Here is a 19,652-nt window from a genome sequence, read left to right as displayed (position 1 = left end):
AAAAACATTTTTCAACTCAATCAGAAAACAAACTTGACCAAAGTATCTGCAATCAGAGAGAAAAACTTTAATCTGGAATGCTCAATTTATCTGCGGTAAAGACACTAATTCAATTACAGTTTTTGCTAATTTTTAACTTTTCGACAAAAACTTTCTACAAAAAACTCAAATGTTTCAATTTTTCAAATTGTGAAAAACTGATCGATCCGATAATGTAAATTCAGACAATTCTCCAATGAGTAAATTAATGTCTATCAAAGCTAAATCACATTCTCTGTTTTAGCACGAATCGAGCTGTGGTTGCTGACAGGTACCGAACAGTCAGCACCAGACGCGAAGGTCAGCATTAATAAATGAACTCAAATGAACACAAAACTATTTATATGACATTCCCTGTTACAGAGTAGTTTTGAAATGCATTTTGAAAAATTAAATACTGGAACTAGAATCAATTTGGGCCTCAGAGGGCCTACACAAGAGGGCCTAGTTTGGGACTAAACTCTCTTTGGGCCTTAGAGTTTGCAGGAGTTTCAAAAAAGCAAGAGTCTTACATATTCTCTTTCTCCCTGTCCTGTCTTTACCCCTCCTTTTTCTCCCATTCTTTGGTGATGGTACCGATCATCACCGCCGCATTTTTGTTACTGCCGTTCAATTTCGGAAAATTTTCACGAGCTTGTCGCACTCTGGCTGTTCGAGTTTTGACTAGAGTCTGAAACTAGTCTCTGTTTCCGTGGTCGTCCCGCTTTTTTTCTCGTCTGGGTTCTCCTTTGGCTCATTTGTGTTCACTATTCGCCTCAGCTCGATTTTATGGCGTGTTCTTTTGCTGTATGTTTGGGCTATTAACTCTTTTCTCTCCCGGCGTATCTTCGTTGCGCTATCCCGGTGCCGCCGCAGTTTTCTTCGGATCCTAGCATTTTCGTTATCCCCAGTCGCTCCGCTGGTCCCAAATCCGCTCTCCATCGTTTTCCCGCGTGCCTCAACACCGCACGGAAACAGTGCTGGCTCGAAATCCGATGCGAAATCGGAATCTTCGTCCTCCCAACTTTGTTGAAGTCGCCCCCCGCTCCTCGGCTTTTCCGTTGGTATGGCCGTCTGTATCCCCTCGGGTAGCGCTTATTGGTTCTATCTTATTTTGTAGTGCGGCCGCCGGCGTCATCGCTATTGCGCGTCCAAATATTTTATAAATTTTTTTGTACTTATCTCCCCTCTCGTTTGACAGCGCGATGCTGTACACCTCGTCCGGAGTCTTATTTGAACGACACAACTTCATTTGTCTCTCCTTGTTCCTCATCTTAACGATGAATACCGCCGTAAGAATGCGCCTCTCCAGTGTCCGTAGATAAAACCGTGCCACTACTTCGTTCAGAACCGAATGAAATTGCTCCAAGGTTTCACTGTCACAATGTTTCCGCACAAGAAGCTGGTAAGTTTTGAAAGTTTCGCTTCTTTCCATCTTGATGATTTCTTCAAATTTGTTCGAAATTCTGTGGTAGCGTGTCGTTGCTAAGTTTAGACTGGGTTTTTGGTTGTGCAACTCATTTTTTCCGCGTTCACCGAGGCACAAGTAGAGGTTAGAAATGAGTGTCTGCTCCGTCTGCACTCGAGTTTTCTCCATGACGTCCGCTGAAAGCGCCATAATTTGCGCTGTCGTGAGTCCTTCATCGAAATAAAGAGACGTCAGATTGAACCCGTGTTTTGTAATAACACCCAATATGAGCCGGTTGATCTAATGATACCAAAAATCGGTGGTTCAACGCATTTGCTCCATCAAAAGGCCGTTATCCCCAATGGGTTTTCCCTCTCCCGGCGTCGTTTTCAGCACCAAGAATGACTGTCAACGCCAAGAATTTAACTCAATAACATAAAACTGTATATGACAAAACTTTGCAGTCAAAATGCATCATAAAACTAATTACAATTAAGCAGTGACTTAATTTAAAAAGATCATTTTTGTTTAATTGATCAGGTTGTTCTAAAAAATATAATCATTAGGAAAAAACTTGATTTGGCCAATTTTATTAAATACGCAATTTTTTTCAAAAAAAAAATTGAGATTTGTGTGATTCCAACACTTTTAAAAGGTTACAACTTTCTTCGAAAGCGTGTTTTTTGCCGTTGAAGAAGAGGGAATTGGGACATATTGGAAACCGTTATGAAGTGGATATCGGTCAAGAAATTTTTATGCAATTTTCAGCATACAATCAACCAACATGTTGGTGACATAGTTGTTTCCGCACATTAATCCAAATTTGCCAATCATGCAGCATGAGGTTGCCCGCGTTTTACTTCTGATCCTTGAGTTCATTTCTGCGATATCAAAATAGGAAGATTTTGCAATTGCTCTTAATGATATGACATAACAATCTTCAAAGGTTGTAGAAATTTTGAAACGTAAGCCAAAACGTACTTTTATGACAAGAAAATCTAAATTCACATTGAACACATCGGATCTACTTAACAATCTCCCCCCCCCCCCTATGGTACCTACTTAAGAATGTCCACCCCTATAAATAAATACAGTAAATTAGCACTGAGCTTTCTATTGAGAATTATAATTTTGCTGCATTCTGATTGGTTGAAAAATCGACCATTTTGACCTACTTAACAATCTCCCCCCCCCCCCTTTCTTGAAAGGGGTGGAGATTGTTAAGTAGATCCAACACATCATTTAGAGGGAATTGAAAAGAATGAAATAAAATATCTACATCATCTTTGCCTAACCGAGTTAAAGAATTAGCACAAGCTCTCGGAAAATTCCAAGATATCAAATTCCGGAGGAAATTACGGAAGAGACTCTGGAATCATTCAGAATGGGCTGATAGTAGTCTCAATAGATCTGGTATATACTGGTTTTCTTGCGAGGTTATAAAAATTAAAATACCGAAATCAAACAAAAAAATGCACCAAACGCAAATATTTATCAATTTTTTTTTCTGTAAATTCGAAAAATAATCGATAGAACGTTGAGTTTGTACTTACAGTTATTCTCAGAATTTTTGCAAATCAAAATTTTTGCGAAAGTAAAAAATTAATTTCAACAATGTTTTTAAGAAGTTTTTTGAGAAAACATAGGAAAATATCTACCATAAATTCTCCCACCCATCCCCCCAACCATCTTCCCTCTCCCTGGAGAGATCCGCCTTCCAGGAAATCCGTTATTCGTCAAATTACATCCACTCCTTTTTTTCTGTAACTTTTAGTCAACTTTTTTTCACGCTTTTTTCTGGTCTATTAACTAAATTTGTGTGCAAAAGTAATCAATATTAGCTCAGGGGTCTCAAAAGTTTATGGCCATAGTTTATTTGCAAGTTTTATTATTTATGTTTGATAAAAACACAAGTAGAAACCATGAATCGAAAACTATCTGTTGAACGTTCTGTACAGAGGTGTGTATACATTCTAACAAATCAGAGTAATGGCTTTGATGTTTATTTATAATCTCCAGTATACATTGCAAGTGAAGAAAATTTTGTTCATGATAAGTACGTGACCATTTTTCTAATTGTTCTGTTTGAAGTTAGTCCATTTTTGTCTATTAAAAACTGAAATATAAAGTTATTGGTTTGTATTCTTGGCCAGTTTAACACCTTGAAGGGACTGCTCAGTTGAAATGGAAATGCCTGGTGATGGTAGCTCCATGCACATGACTATGCACTCGATGCAGGTAAGTGAAAAATGGAGGTCAGACAAAAACGACTGTTCTTTTTGAAGCCAGCATGCATGACAACAAAATCATTCTAATACTTGAAAGTTATTTAATAAAATGTTTGGCCAACTAAAATTAAAAGGCACAGCCAGCTAATTTTCGGCCTCATTTAAAAATTTAATTAAGTTTTAACGAAAGCTATGGAAGTATAGGGCAGTAAAATGTGCCGAAGTGCAACAGTGCCGAAAATGAAATGGTGATGAACAGTGCCGAAATCTTTTGTTTGATTGTTTGTTTGTTATCAATTCAAAGCACTAAAGTAGTTTAACTCAAAATGACGGAAAGTTGAAAAGAAAAAAAAGCCATTTTTTGCCGCTTGATAAAGCAAATAAAAGTTTGCCAAGCCTGGCGCCATAAATTTTTCTGAACGAAGATACAACTCAGCAAAACAAATGCGAACTAAACAAAACAAGACTGCTCGTATCAGGGCGAAGCCCTGAATGTTCCGACTGCCTTTTAAGGTTTATGGAGCAGCAGTAATAACATAAAAAAATTAAATGAAATAAAAAAAATGAAATTTTTTTTTTAATTTGAAATTTTTTAATGAAAATCATCCCCCCACACGCCATATAAAGTACAAAAAGAGAGATTTCGTTCCTTGTAACAAATCAATTATGGCAAATAAGCTTCGTTCAACTAATTTGGAACGATTCATAAGACGGATTAAATCTCCGCTTACGCGTTAATAGCGCGAATTATATCGCGCGTTAATTGTCCCAAATTGGTCGAAATGGCCAAAATGGCAATCTTTAAACCCTCATAACTTTACGAAAAATGATCACAGGTAAAATATCTTTTCAGATTTAAGCTCAAGACAACAAAACCTTTTGAATGATTTAAAAAATTCCGTCAAAAATGGCTAGTTAAAAAGTCGAAATTTGTCTGAAGAAAAAAAACCCACCCCGAGCACAAATATTCCGTTACTTTCGTATCGAAAGTCGGAACAACAAGACTGCTCGTATCAGGGCGAAGCCCTGAATGTTCTGACTGGCTTTTAAGGGTTATGGAGCAGTAGTAACATCAAAAATTAAATGAAATAAAAGAAAATGAAAAAAAAATTCTAAAATTTGAATTTTTTAAATGAAATCATCCCCCCACACGCCATTTAAAGTACAAAAAAATAGATTTCGCACATTGCATCAAATCAATTATGGCAAATACGCTTTTTTCGACCATTTTGAAACGCTTTCAAAGACGGATTGAGTCTCCGCTTACGCGTTAATAGCGCGAAATATATTGCTCGTTAATTGTCCCAAATTGGCCAAAATGGCAATCTTTAAACCCCCGTAATTTTACGTAAAATGATCACAGGTAAAATATCTTTTCAAATTTAAGCTCAAGACAACAATACCTTTTGAATGATTTTAAAAAATTCCTTCAAAAATATCTAGTTAAAAAGTCTAAATTTGTATGAAGAAAAAAAACCCGAGCACAAATATTCCGTTATTTTCGTATCTAAAGTCGGAACAACAATTGCGAACAACGCAAATTGCCAACTATTTACGCAAATTTACGCAAAATTGCCAACTATTTACAAACAGAACTCCTATTTTCAAATATCATAAATTTTTGGTGAACAAATTTTCAGTTTCGTCACTAATTTATTTCGGCACTGTTGAAACCGAAGTACCCGAAGTACCCGCGCTTGGCGTCGTAAATGGTAAATAAGGCAATTTTCAAATCTCACGAAGAGCATATTTTGGTTCTTGTTTAAAGTTATGCCCCCCCCCCGACCACTTGAAAAATACTTGAAAAACTTCAGGTGGATGAACTTCAGCAAATCTTTAATTGTTAGGTTTGCCTCTAAACTTTTTTAAAACGGAATTATTAAAAAAATAAATCACAGGCAAACTTAGAAACAGATAACCGGCTCTAATTTGCGTGTAGAGTCCTACCCTCTGTTTGGCAAGCTCGCAACACGTTGGAGCGGCTGCGGCGTTCTCTATTCAGCTGTTTAGTTTTCTTCTGTTTGAACAGTAGTAAATTATTTTAATAACTCGTTCGCTCACAATTCAACCAATCAGAAATCGAGTTGAAAAATTTTGGTACAAATGGGACTGATTTTTTATTTTGGTACAAATGAACTATGGTACAAATGGGACATCACCGTTAACTTGGTCCTATAATTCTGATTTCAGATGACATTCTACGGGACAGACGAAGTGCTGATTCTTTGGGAGTCATGGAAAGTCAAAAACTGGTGGCGTGAGTCTCTAATTTCGAATTTGGGTTCTTCTTAAGATCAATTTCATCCAGACGTTTTTTAGGTATCACTGACGGAAGTATCAATCATCTGAGCTCAAAAACAAAAAAAATCCGTATATTTTTTGAGAAGTTTTGTAGGGCTTTCTATAAAACTAAAATACAAGTGCCAAAAATGAATAAGTGTTCAGGAGTGCCAAAAACAAAGGATTTTAGCAGTCGTGTATTACTTTGGTGAAAAAACATCTAGAATAGGAATTTTGTCTGATTGAGGGGTTGAGAAATTAGACGAGCAGCAAAAAAGACAACCCGAAAGTAAAGAATTGCATGCAAATTGCGTGACATTTTGTTTTCAGACTCGTATTAAATTTTGTACTATTAAACACTGGTTGTCCAACCGCAAATCAGATTTTTATTGTCAGAGTAAGTTATGCATTTAAAAAAAAATTGACAATCGCACCTCATCGCACCCTGTTGGTATCTACTAAAAAATTGCCACACCTTTTAACACAAGCAGTAAAAAATTAGCACTAGAACGCTCCATTTATAACTCAAATTTTGCTGCATTCTGATTGATCGAAAATTCGACTAACTTAAAAAAATTAACGATTATCACTCATTATCAATCAAACTTCAAAAAAATACCAATTTCGATCAGTTCTGTGATAATAAACACTTTTTGTTTGCAACCAACTTCATTCTAGACAATGAAGTTGTCCAATACTAGGCCCTTTCCGATTTTTGTTATCAAGCTTTATGAAGCCACGCTCGCACAGTTTCTATTTGCTTTACAATATCATGCCAATTTAAAAAGATGATTGCTTTTTGTTTTCAGCCAGCTTGTAACTAATATAGCTTTCAAAATTTTCTAGATGTATGAGAATAGTATTGAACACATTATTGAACATCATGTTAGTTCAGCACTGTTTGACTTGGGCTTTGGTGTAATGTATTTTGATGGGGGTTTGAAATACACTCCACTTGGAGTCGACTTTTTAGCAGACCAAAACTTTAAAAAAATATATCATAAAATTCAGATTTATTACCAGAAGAGCGCTAACAAACGCATTGTTGATGGATAGGAATCACAATAGGCCAATTCATAGGTCAAATTTCCCTAGTTAAGATATCAGCGTGTAAAATTGATGAGTGTGAGCTCAGCGGTGGCTAGCCCGAGTCGAGATTTTTCACCTAATTTGAAGCAAGATTTGAGCGGTTTGAGCGGTTTTTTTAGACAATTACGCTCAAAATCTTGCTTCAAAATGAGCGGTTTGAGCGGTTTTTGAACGGTTTATCTAAAAAAACCGCTCAAAAACCGCGCAAGATTTGAACGGTTTTGAGCGGTTTATCTAAAACAAACGCTCAAAAACCGCTCAAATCTTGCGCGGTTTTTGAGCGTTTTTTTTACGCTCAAAACCGTTCAAAACCGTTCAAATCTTGCGCGGTTTTTGAGCGTTTTTTTTTTAGATAAACCGTTCAAAAACCGCTTAAACCGCTCATTTTGAAGCAAGATTTTGGGCGTAATTGTCTAAAAAAACCGCTCAAACCGCTCAAATCTTGCGCGGTTTTTTTAGATAAACCGTTCAAAAACCGCTCAAACTGCTCATTTTGAAGCAAGATTTTGAGCGTAATTGTCTAAAAAAAACGGCTCTAACCGCTCAAATCTTACATATTTTCCAGTGGTTATTTTGCTCGAGCATTTGAAAAAAGTCGCTCACATTGTTTTTGGTCAAGACATCGAAAAAAATATTGCTTGATTTGAGAACGGTTAAGCACTTTTTTAAGTTGTAGATAGTATTTCAACTGCATCTTAGCGTGGGTTGACCAAAAATGCTTATCCTACAATTTCCATATATGAAAAAAAGCTTGTCCTACAATTTTTTACAGTTTCATAGACTCAGAAAATTGTTTAAAAAAAACTCTAGGATAAGCGTTTTTTCATTTATAGAAATTGTAGAAAAAACATTTTTTCATATATGGAAATTGTAGGATAAACATTTTCTCATATATGGAAATTGTAGGATAAACATTTTTTCATAAATGGAAATTGTATTATAAGCATTTCATCATAAATGGAAATTGTAAGACAAGCATTTTTTGTAAGACAAGCAGAGGGTCAAGCTTCAGTTTCGCCACAGGTGCTTATTATCTACTGGCAAACCCGATGATTCTAGTGTCGAAGACAAAAAGGGACACCATTGGCAAAAGTTTGTGGCACCGATGACTGAGACACCTCAACCAGCAGGACCTCTCATCGCTTGCCAATGTGAGCATGCTAGAATTCTGCGAAGTGTGTACAGCTTCCAAGATGCGTGAAGTAGCATTGCCTAATAAGACTGACATCAGAGCATCGGCAAAGACGCAGCGGATCTTCAGTGATATCCAGGGACCAATTGAAATACCGAGCCTGTATGGGGCGTGCTATACCTTGAGCTTGACTTTAGTCGTCTGGCTGTGTCATGAATCTGGAGAAGTATTCTGCGCCAAAATTCCTGGAATTTGTGGCTGAGAAAGAAGCATCGAAGTGCGTACGAACTTACAATGGAGGCCAGTTTTCTTCGAATGCTTATAGGATTTTTTTGTAGAGAATCCTAGTTGAAACATGAGCTAACCGTTCTCAAAACAGAATGGCTACAGAAGAGTGATCACGGAGATGTCTCGATGTCTGCTGGCCGAAGTAAAGATATCGAAGATCTTCTGTGTGCGAGCAATGTCGCCGGCTGTGAATGTTCGCTTTTTGTGTCCCAAATCCAGCAGTGAAAAGCGCTTTTCACCCACGGAGATGCTCTATGGGAAACTATCAAAAAAAAGCTCTTGGCGTGTGTTTGGTTGCTTCGCGTACTGTCTGAGACGGAAGCTGTATCCAACAGGCAAGAATGGCAAATTACTCGGCTCGGACGAGGAGAGCAAAAACTACTAGCTGTTGGATCTGGAGACAAGTGGTGCGAGCAAGAAGCGTGGCATTCAATGAGAACATCTTTTCAGACAACTTCAAGCTGAACATTGAGCCATTACAAAACCTGGGGCTATCAATCGAGGGATGCATTGATATTGAGCCACCAAGCAGGCCGACAACCAGCTAAGCGACAAGCGCACCAATTGAGGGTGATGCTATAGATTCAGTGGGTGCTATTGAAAAGGATCAGCTCTAGGAGGAAGCAATTGAATCACAATTTATTGAGCCTCCAATGTAAAAGTCGATACTGACTGGCTTATACCCATGCTTCATCGAGTGGAACCCTGGAGCAAATGGGCTATTCGAAAGCAGTGCCTGGACTTGAAAAGTAGTAATGGCTGGCAGGCATGGTTTCACAGGCGAAGTCGCGAGAAGCCTTAGGAACATGGACATTTGTTGATAGACCACGATCTCGATTTTTTTTTCCTGGACGATGGGTTCTTGCTGTGAGGAGATATCCGATGGGACAAGTGGAGCGGTTCAAAGCCCAATATGTAATGGAAGGGTTCATTCAAGTGGAATGAATTGTTATCAATGAGACCTTAGCTCAGACCTGTAAACCCGAAACAAAAAGGATACTGTTAGCCTTGGAGGTCAAACATGATCTTGAATTTCATCAGATGGATATTAAATCAGTCTTCCTCAACTCTCCTCTAACAGTGACAGTAGCCAGGGAGCAGCAAGAAAGGTTCATCAGAGGTGACTGCCAAGTGTGCTTGCCACCACGAAGTCTCAATGTGCTGCGGCAGGCAGTAAGAGAGTGGAATCAGACGATGAGCAGTTTCCTTCTTGCAACGGCTTCTGTTTGTTTGAGATGACGGGAACGATGGATGCCTTGATTTGTGTGCTGGTTTGGGTAGATGGCATCACCATTGGGAGCGGATGTCAGGAAGAAGCTAAAAAATGAGGAGTCGTTTCTCCGAAAAATTCAAGATGGATGACAGACGCGCATTCTCCTGGTTCTTGTGAATGCAAGTCAAGCAGTTACCTGGGATGGTAACAGTGAATCAATCACGTTACATCAACGACTGCTTGTAGCGTTTTGGCCCAGCTGACTGCAAGCCAGTGGGCACACCAGCGGAAATCAGTGCTCAACAGTCGAACAAGGACTGCTGTGAACAAGTCCGGATATCCTAACTATTGTGAGACAATTCTTCCGTTTCCTGGAGAAATCGGGAAGAGTCCTTTGGGTTCCTGCAAAAAGGATTCTTCGTTGTCTGAAGGGGAGCAAATATCTGGAGTTGTGATGCACCATTGACGCTGATAGTAAAAAAAACACTGGTAAAATATGGATACCCAGATGCTGACTGGGCTGGAGATCTGGATGATAGAATGTCAACTACTGGCTACAGCTTTCATTTGCATAAGGCAGGGGAAGCAATTAGTTGGACCACCAAAAGCAACCAATCGCAACCATATATATCAGTGAGGCTCAGTACCAAGCAATGGCAGCCGTTGTTCATGAAGCTCTAAGTCAGCGATTAATTTTTGAAATTTTGATGAGAGGGGCGTGGTGAGTGACGGACCAACGGTCATAATAGAGGAAAACCAGAGCTGTATCAAGATGCAAGAATCCTGTGATGTAGAAGCGAACGAAGCATGTCGATGTGAAATACCACTCTGTTTGAGAACGAGTGAAACCTGAGACAGTTGAACTCCAGTATTGCCCTACTGAGATAATGGAAGATGACTTTTGACGAAAGCCCCGAGTGAGGTTAAGGTGGAGCAACATCATCGAAACTTGATGGGTTGCAGCCTGACATTGGGCAAAGCCCATTGAGCCTAAGTAGGGGTGTTGAGATCAGACCATCTTATTTCATACAGGTTAATTGAATCCAATCAGTTTGGAGGTTAAAACTGATTAAATAGTCAAAACTCAGACAAGGTCAACTAGCGATCATTTATTTAGGTAGTAGTTATTTAACTGATACTTTTGTGATGCTTAGTTCATTCTTCAACGATCACTATCTTTTATTGATCCTCAGTTCAAACCTCAGATTCTATCTCAGTCTCTAATCCCAGCCCTTAATCCTAGTTGGTCTTACTCATAGTTTTAACACATAATGAATTTTAACACATAATGCAGAAAAAATAAATTTAAACTGCAAATTTTTAATTACTTGAAGTATTTTGCCCGTTAACAGATGATGTAAGATACTTTAGCTTAAGAGTTTGAGTCAAAATTATATCACTAACGAGCCTGCCTCATTTTGAGTGAATACAAAAATTTAAAACAATTTTTAGTGCGAGAAAACCCGCCGCAAGTTAACTTGCTCGTACACTTTTTTCATCAAGTAATAATTCTTCAAAACACGCGCTAGTCACGTCTTTCTTGCCTAGCTCCGTCCTAAACGATTCTCTCGACCCCCCAGAACTGAACCAAAAAGATTGCACGCAATGTTTTTTTTTGCAAATGGGTTGATTATTTTGGATTCAATATTTTCGTTTGGATACAAAAATTTTTGCTTAAGCTCTTTTAATCGCCACAATTGGTCTGAAAAAAAAACAGTAACCACAAGCATGGTTATTCCCTATTTTCTTCGAAACTAAACAATAAACCTTTTCCATCACAATGAAACGTGATAAGTATGTTTTTTTTCTCTAAATTTAGAGCTCCTGTTGTCGTGTGTGTTCTGGTTCGGTGTCTCAGTTGGCTACGAGGGTCTGAAGGCTGCGAGAGAGAGGCTGACTCATCATCACGAGGGTACGACGCCCCCGTGCGACGCCTTGTTTCAAACCATTTAAGTTTCCCTTTCCCCAAACATGTCAAATTCTTTTATTTCTCATCTTTTATTTCATCGTTTGAGGTTCTTAAAATGATACGAAGAAGCAGAAAAGTCCTCCCTTTATTTTAAATCTAATGAGGCATTCAGTTTTTTGATTACGTAACAACATGTCGTAAAGTAGGCACGTCGGAAGCCAATCAGAATACCGATTATTTAAGCAAGTGTGTGCAACAATACTAATTAATTATCTATTTTGTACGTTTGTTTTCTTATCTCGATTCAGGAAGGACACGTCTACCTTTTGACTGCAATCCCAGTTGTTAAGCTTTGTTCATTTCCTCTGGAACAATTGTATAATTACAAAAGAACCAAAGAAATGTGAACTGAAACTATATTTTCTGGCTGGATACCATAGTATTGTAAATACAAATACCGAGTGTTGGTTATTAAAAATTTTGTCGTGGGTTGAGATATTTGATACTCTAAAAAAGTTGTCAAATAAAAAAAAGATCTCAATGTGGGAGAAAAAGTTTGTGAAAAGTGTAAGCTTTGAAAGAAGAGCAATATCACTGTACAGGGCGACCGGAAAAGAGCCTCGATGACAATGGGACTCCAAATAACAGCACCAGCAGCAAAAATTACACTCTGGGCTCACAAAAGCCTGCATCTGGATACTTCAGGTAAGTTTTGGGGTTTTTCTTATGATAGAAGGAGCGAATTCCGGTTTAACTTTTGTTCAAACATTCTAATACTGAATACTAATTGGCTAAAAAAGCTTTCGGGCTTGAGGTCTATCTGTCCTGATAGATTCCCCGGTAGGAGTAAAATTTTGTAGTTAACCTCGACCGTCTCTCGGCACTTATATAAGCAAAAGGAACTCAAGCGGATTTGAAATAAAATAATTGAGCTACAAATTGGTAACACCCAGATAGCCCAAAAAATTTTGTTCACAGAAAGATGAAAAAAAATGTTCCCGTCCAACCGTTTTTTTTGTTAACGAATACACTAATTTTTTTTTATTTTCGGATAGCCGGAATGTCTATTAGGATTTGCTTTCATATCGTATTTCTTAGATTTACATTTCTTTCAATTGCTAGTCGGCTGACGTGAATATGATTCAATTAAGTGGTGAAATCCGTGTTAGCCCTAGTTTTGCAAGATTTTTTGGAGCATCTTAAGGAGATCTTTTGGATCTACTTAACAATCGCCCTCCCCTTGGTATCAAAAAAAAGGTTGGACTTTTGAAAAATTGAAAACTTTGTTGGACTATATAATCGGCTCAATGTGATAAATTTTTGTTAGCAATTGAACAAATCTTTTTGGCGTAATATGTGATTGATAAAAAAACAAAAAAAAACAATTTTTTTGGTAGAATTTGATTGACTAAATTTTTGATGGATTTGTCAGCAATTGAATAATTTCAATTTTCCAAAACAGAAAGTTTCAATAGATATCAATTTTTTTGATAAATTTTCTCATACTCAAATTTACTTCACATCCCGCCACTGACAATGCACCACAAGTCTCAAAAAAACAAATTAATATATTTGTCATTTCATAACAGATTACCTGATTATTTTGGTCACCTCAATTCAGTTTGAAAAAAAATGTTGTCCACGAACGTTGTAAAATGTTAACTCTGTGGGCTTATTTTATTGAAAAAAGGACAATGTTGAGGGTAATTTTTAAGCTGTGAATTCTCTTTATACTGTCCAAATAATTCAGTTCCAGCTGATTTTTTTTTCAGGTTTCTGAACGATCAACTTATTTTTGGCTGCTATATCCTATATGCGTTCGGTCGTTCAAGACTGAAAAAATGTGCTTCAAATCACGCACCTTATTTTTTCGAATCGACTAAAATTCAAACTGCTCTTACTGTATAGAAATCTGCAGAGCTTCAAAATGAAACATCAAGATTTTTCAAATGGAATTGAGATTTTTGATAGAGGAAGAAAAAAACCGTCACAAGTATTTTTTCACTATAACCATCACGTATTTTGTCACTATTTTCGAAGATAGAAACAATAAGCAATTATAACCAATTGCTGCGGAAATAACTCAAAATATCCCAGCAGTACCTCCCTCTGTGTGGGCAATTTAGTATTTTTCAATATACGTGCAGTAGAAGGAAAACTTATGCTTGAGTTTTTTTATTCTGACCAACTGTTGCAAACAAATTCTTAATTTTTAATAAAAATTATTTTAATCCAAAAAATTTAATTTTTTTTTGATTTCGAAAAAGTTGTAGTTTTTTTGCAAAGTTCTAATAGTTTAAAAATGCAATTCTGTCTCTGTCTCTTCTATTTCAAGCTGAAGATTTTTATGAGGCTGAAATAATTGGAAAGATGACGATTCTTAACAGAAGACAAATTGTAAAATTTTGTAACAACCAATATTTGCTAACAATGCATGGGCATGTAGCAAATACTTGCTCAGCTGCACTTAAACTTGGCTCGAGAGGAACACTGCGTAAAATTCAGTGTTTACCAATTAGTGTACTGCTGCAAAATATCGCCTGTTTCGAAATAACGCGCATCACTCAGTAACATTAGATTTAGCAGATAGCACTGATTTACACAAACTATCGCGCTATCGCAACTATCAACATCCAATATAAGCGCAGCTGAGCAAACCGGATCATGCGTTTAAAACTTCTCAATGCGCTGTTAAAATCTGTCGCCTGTTACAAATTGTCGCCTGTTATGCATTGTCGCCTGTTAGAAATATTTATGCCTGGTAGTTTTTTTGCACACAACATTGTTCTAATTAAAAATAAGTAAGCTAATTGATGTTTTGTATTCCAAGTAGAACTCAGATCTAAGCGCTTATTATTTTATATTGAGAGTATATTCAATCAGTTGTTTGTGGCAAAAACTATTCGACTCAAGTTAAAAGGCAGTCGGAACATTTAAAATTTCGCCTGACATTCAAACAGTTTTGCTTATAACTATAACTATAATATTACGTTGTGGTAATTTCACAAATTTGGAAGCGGCTCAGAACTGTGAGCATAAATTGGCTTTTTTGGCGTCAGAAAATGTACTTAAGTTGATCAACATACAAAAAAAAGACAGACAAAGTATTCAAAATTTTTTACCATTTTCCATTTTCTCTCCATTTTCAGCTCCAAATTCCTCAACATTTTTTTTTCAAAAATCTGCCTTCCTGATGAAAACATTATTTATTTGCACCTAATTTAAAATATTTTTAATGGGTTGTTTGAGGGGTGAATCTTGGACTTTTTCAAAGGGGACTCTAAAACTTTCTGTTTAAAAAAATTAGTTTGGCCAAATTGATTTTTCGAGCTGCCCAAACACTAAAAAGATCCTTTTTGCAAAATTTTTAATTTATGCACAGCAAAATTTTTTTGAAAAAAGCTGAGACTGGCGCGCTTGCCCCTCAAAATTTGCAGAAATTGGCACAGATTGCGCCGTTAGAAAACAGATGTCGTGAAACAATACCAAATGCCATTGGGAGGCAAAACGTCGAATCTTTGAGAGATACAGCGCCCTCTTCCCGCGCTTCTCTCCAAATCCACTCATGGTTTGTTTCAATGGCGGGTTTCAGTTTTTTCGGGACATGGTGTGGTTTCTGCGCATAAAAGTTTTTACAAAATATGCCAAAATGATGTCATAGTAGTTTTTGGACAATTTAGTCAAATATTACGGTATCGATACAAAACATTTTGTGGAAATTGAAAAAATATCTGTGGGGTCATATTTTATTTGGTTTACTGCAGTTCAAATTTTCTATCAAATTTCAAAATTTCTATCAATTTGTTTCGATTCCAAAGAACTTTTCAAGTTTTTTTTGCAATTCAAATCCTGATTGAAGCAAGATTGCTCGTATCAATGCACAGCCCTGAAATTTCCAATCGCATTTTAAATTTCATGGAATTGTGTTCGATTTGAAAAATTTTGATGAATGTTCAAAGAGTGCAAAATGATGCATTTCGCATAGAGCAAAGTTTTAAAACGCCTCGATTCAATCTCCACTTACACGTTATTTGCACTAAATATATCACGCGTTAATTATCCCAAGCTAGCCAAATTGGCAATCTGTAAACCCCCATAACATAATAAAACAAGACTGCTCGTAACAGGGCAAAGCCCTGAATGTTCCGACTGCCTTTTGAGGTTTATGGAGCACTAATAACATTAAAAAATTCAAAAAAATAAAACAAAATGGAAAAAAAAAATAATTTCTAAAATTTGAAATTTTTTATAGAAATCATCCCCCCACACGCCATATAAAGTACAAAAGGATAGATTTTGCTCCTTGTAACAAACCAATTATGGCAAAAAGGCATCTTTTAACAAATTTGGAACGATTTCTAAGATGGATTAACTCTCCGCTTACGCGTTAATAACGCGAAATATATCGCGCGTTAATTGTCCAAAATTGGCCAAAATGGCAATCTTTAAACCCCCGTAATTTTACGGAAAATGATCACAGGTGAAAATTTTGTCAAAAATGTAAAAAAGTTCCATCAGTTCTGGTAGTTAATAAGTCGAAATTTGTCTGAAGAAAAAATTACCCACCCCGAGCACAAATATTCCGTTACTTTCGTATCGAAAGTCGGAACAACAAGACTGCTCATATCAGGGCGAAGCCCTGAATGTTCCGACTGCTTTTTAAGTTTTATGGAGCAGTAATAACAAAAAAATTAAACGAAATTAAATAAAATGAAAAATTTTTTTCTAAAATTTGAAAGTTTTTTTTTTTAAAATCAACCCCCACACGTCATAATAACTACTAAGTGATAAATTTTGCTCCTCCTAACAAATCAATTTTGGCATATAAGCTTCCTTGAACCAATTTGGAACGTTTTCTAAGACGGATTAAATCTCGCTTACGCGTTAATTGCGGGAAATATATCGCGCGTTAATTGTCCCAAATTGGCCAAAATGGCAATCTTTAAACCCCCATAACTTCACGAAAAATGATCACAGGTGAAATATCTTTTCAAATTTAGGCTCAAGTCAACAATAATTTTCGAATGATTTATAAAAAGATTCGTCAAAAATGGCTAGTTAAAAAGTTGAAATTTGTCTGAAGAAAAAAAAACCCACCCCGAGCGCAAATATTCCGTTACTTTTGTATCGAAAGTCGGAACAAAAAGATCTAAGGTGAAAAATCTATTCAAATTTGAGCCCAAAACAGCTATACCTTTCGAATGACATGGAAAAATAATCGGTCAAAACTTGCTAGCTCGAGAAAAACACCCCGAGAACAAAAACTTTTCGCCACTTCCTTCGAAACTCGGAAGAACAACTCTAATTTGACAGCATTAAGTTTGAACTAAGGCATGAGTTGGCATAGATAAACTTTCGCACATTTGTATTAAGATTATTTTTTGAGATGGTTATTTTTCAGCAACTTGTTGACGAAGAAGCATCTATTGCAAACCCTTCTGCACTTCTTTCAAGTGGCCATGGGATATCTGATCATGCTTGTGGCCATGACGTTCAATGTATGGCTCTTCGTGTCCATAATCATGGGCTTTACAACCGGATACTTCTTCTTCGGCCAGTGGAGCAAGCCTCGTGAACTTAATGGAGAGCACTGTCTTCCCTGATAAATTCCCACCACTTAGACATCATTTTGCCTGTCTAAACTTCAATTCCGATTGTTGATGTAAATATTTAACATTTTAATTCTTGTCAAATGATTGGCAATATTGACACCTTTAAGCACGAGTAAAATCGCCAGTTTTCAGTCAAAATGAGCTTTTAACTCCTTTCAGATTTGTTGATTGAAAAAGGATACTGCCAACCATTCGGCGTTAACTAGACATTTATTGAAGGACTGATATAAACTTTATGAAAAGACTTTACTGGAAACCGATTGATAAAAAAATTGATATAATTTTTACTTTTTTTTTCATAGCTAATTAGGCCGGGACTTTTAATAATTGCCAGAATCTACATTGTAGACAAAAACAATCAATTGGTTGTGTCTTTTTGCTCACTGTACCCAAAATGAATATTTCCATTTCTCAAACTGAAAATTTTTCAACCTGAATCTGATTAACTAGAATTTAGCTAATCAAATTTCAGTGCCAGCTTTGAAGTATTTTTTTCACAGCTTTGAATGGACTTACACATAAACCAAAATGACCAAAAATGACCAAGTTATTTCAAATAAGCAGCAGAATTTTGGCAGGATCACAAAAAACAGAAAAAAGCTGCAGCATGAAAAAATTCAATAATGATTAAAGATGAACAAACTCTGCTCAAAATTTGGCTTTGTCGGAAGTCAGCTATATAAAAAAGTGACAATAAATGTATATATCACTCAAGTGCAATCAGCGTTTCGTTTTCTGCATTTATATTTTGGAAATTACAAAATCAAATTCGAAATTTGGGCACAAAAGTGACTCGATGCGTTTTTAAACCACTTGCAGCTACTTTCAGTACCATCACATGGGTGTCGTCTCATATATTTTGGAGGTCCTACAAAATAACAGCGGTACCCGAATTTTTCGGTGACTAGGTTTAAAAAATTATCGGTATGTATACTTTTTATTTAAATCAGAGCTCATCTGGAACAAAAACTCTACATGTACATTTAATCTCAAACTACAAAAAATCAACATAATGACATGTGTACGTGATGCTACTTCATCGAAAATCTGTGGGTGCTCCATTAAGCTCAGATAATTGAAGTTCAATTTTCCTTACAATTTCGAGTTTTCCCCGCAACAAAACACTGTCCTCTATAATTTCATCATCGTTTGGACACATTATAGAATTGGATTTAAAAAAAAACTTCTCGCCAAAAATTGGAGAAAATTTATGGTGCTATTTTTGCTATAGAAAAATCAGCAGATAGAACAAATAGTGTCAAAAAGTAGAAGTCTCAAAAAATCGCAAAATAAATAAAAATTTTGGAAAATAGGAGCTCAGAGAATTCAAAGCAATCATAGATTAAAAATTTTGTCATAGACCAAAAATTTTGTCAAAAATTCAAATGGAGCTGCGGTTTGTATGATTGACATCCACATCCAGCGACTTCCAAAAAACCCAAGTGGTTTACAAACACAAAGAACTCTAATAAACAGTCAAGAAGTATTCCTGCGAAGTGTCAACAACTCAGAGCATCAGAGCAAAATTTGAGGAGAAAGATTCCTCCATTCTACCGACCTTCACCATGGGGTATGCAATAGAAGTGACTCAACTACTGAAGAAACTGCGAGAGCTACTTGAAGGAGGAGTCACAGGGAGAAATTGAAAATTCGGCACTTATACTTCTGTTATGATGGATTTAAATGAAGTTAGACACTGAAAAGGTTAATCCAATCTGACTATGGCTTCTTTATTTTGAACAACACGATACGAGAATTCTAAAAATATGTGAGCAAACAACATGTTTTTTCGATCCTGATATGAGCTCTGATTACAATGCATTTGATTATGTGAAACCTTGCTAAAGAAAAAAATGAACTCATCAAAGTTTTTTAATCGACTACCACATCTGCAAGAGTGACAGAGACGTCAATTGAGCCCAAGAATTACACAATGACTGAAAAAAGCCCTAATTTCAGAATAATTTTGTAATGTCTAACTTGTTCTTCTTTAGCATTTTAAAAAGTTATTGAAAGTGATTTCTTTTGCGGTCCTTAACTAACTATCAATAATATTAAAATGAAATTTTGTAAAAGTTCCCTATGATTCTTGGAAAACATTGTAATAAACAATCCATCTTTGATTTACGTCGGCTTAAATTTTACTCAAACAGACTGGAAAAAACGGACAAAATCTATTGCTACTAAGAAGTAATTAACTGAAATGTTTATGTAAAAATTTTTTAGACAAGCTATTTATTTTCCAATGTGCTCTAATAACTTTCTAGATATACCCTCTACCGCAGCTTTTCCATCAGCGGGAAAAGATTTTTTTCGAAATCTTTCAGCTGTTCAGACTAAGAAGCTGCCCATCAATCCATGGGTTGTACAGTAAATCAAGCCAAAACCATCGATGAAAAAACTCAGAAGTTTTAGTTACGCTGATTGTGATAGCATCAAGGAACACCTCAAAGAAAATCAATTCAAAGTCGTGTG

General features: G+C 36.4%; 1 protein-coding gene across 2 annotated transcripts; it reads left to right on the top strand.

The window, feature by feature from the left end:
• The first annotated feature begins 3,440 nt into the window (after window positions 1-3,440).
• Window positions 3,441-17,432, top strand: LOC134848210 (protein SLC31A2-like). Of its 2 annotated transcripts, none has more exons than XM_063865584.1 (5): window positions 3,441-3,664; window positions 5,845-5,911; window positions 11,476-11,569; window positions 12,172-12,270; window positions 16,967-17,432. In XM_063865584.1, exons 1-5 carry the CDS (start codon window positions 3,611-3,613, stop codon window positions 17,166-17,168), a joined length of 516 nt encoding a protein of 171 aa, XP_063721654.1. In that variant the 5' UTR covers window positions 3,441-3,610; the 3' UTR covers window positions 17,169-17,432. The 2 variants fall into 2 exon arrangements, with proteins under 2 accessions (XP_063721654.1, XP_063721653.1); XM_063865583.1 differs by having other exon boundaries at window positions 3,445-3,664; window positions 11,476-11,568; window positions 12,168-12,270.
• Window positions 17,433-19,652: the final 2,220 nt, after the last annotated feature.

Source organism: Symsagittifera roscoffensis, chromosome 6, assembly GCF_963678635.1.
Source record: "Symsagittifera roscoffensis chromosome 6, txSymRosc1.1, whole genome shotgun sequence".
Taxonomy (NCBI): domain Eukaryota; kingdom Metazoa; phylum Xenacoelomorpha; order Acoela; family Convolutidae; genus Symsagittifera; species Symsagittifera roscoffensis.
The sequence above is the reverse complement of the archived record's forward strand: the minus strand, read 5'-3'. Positions and strand labels throughout refer to the sequence as shown.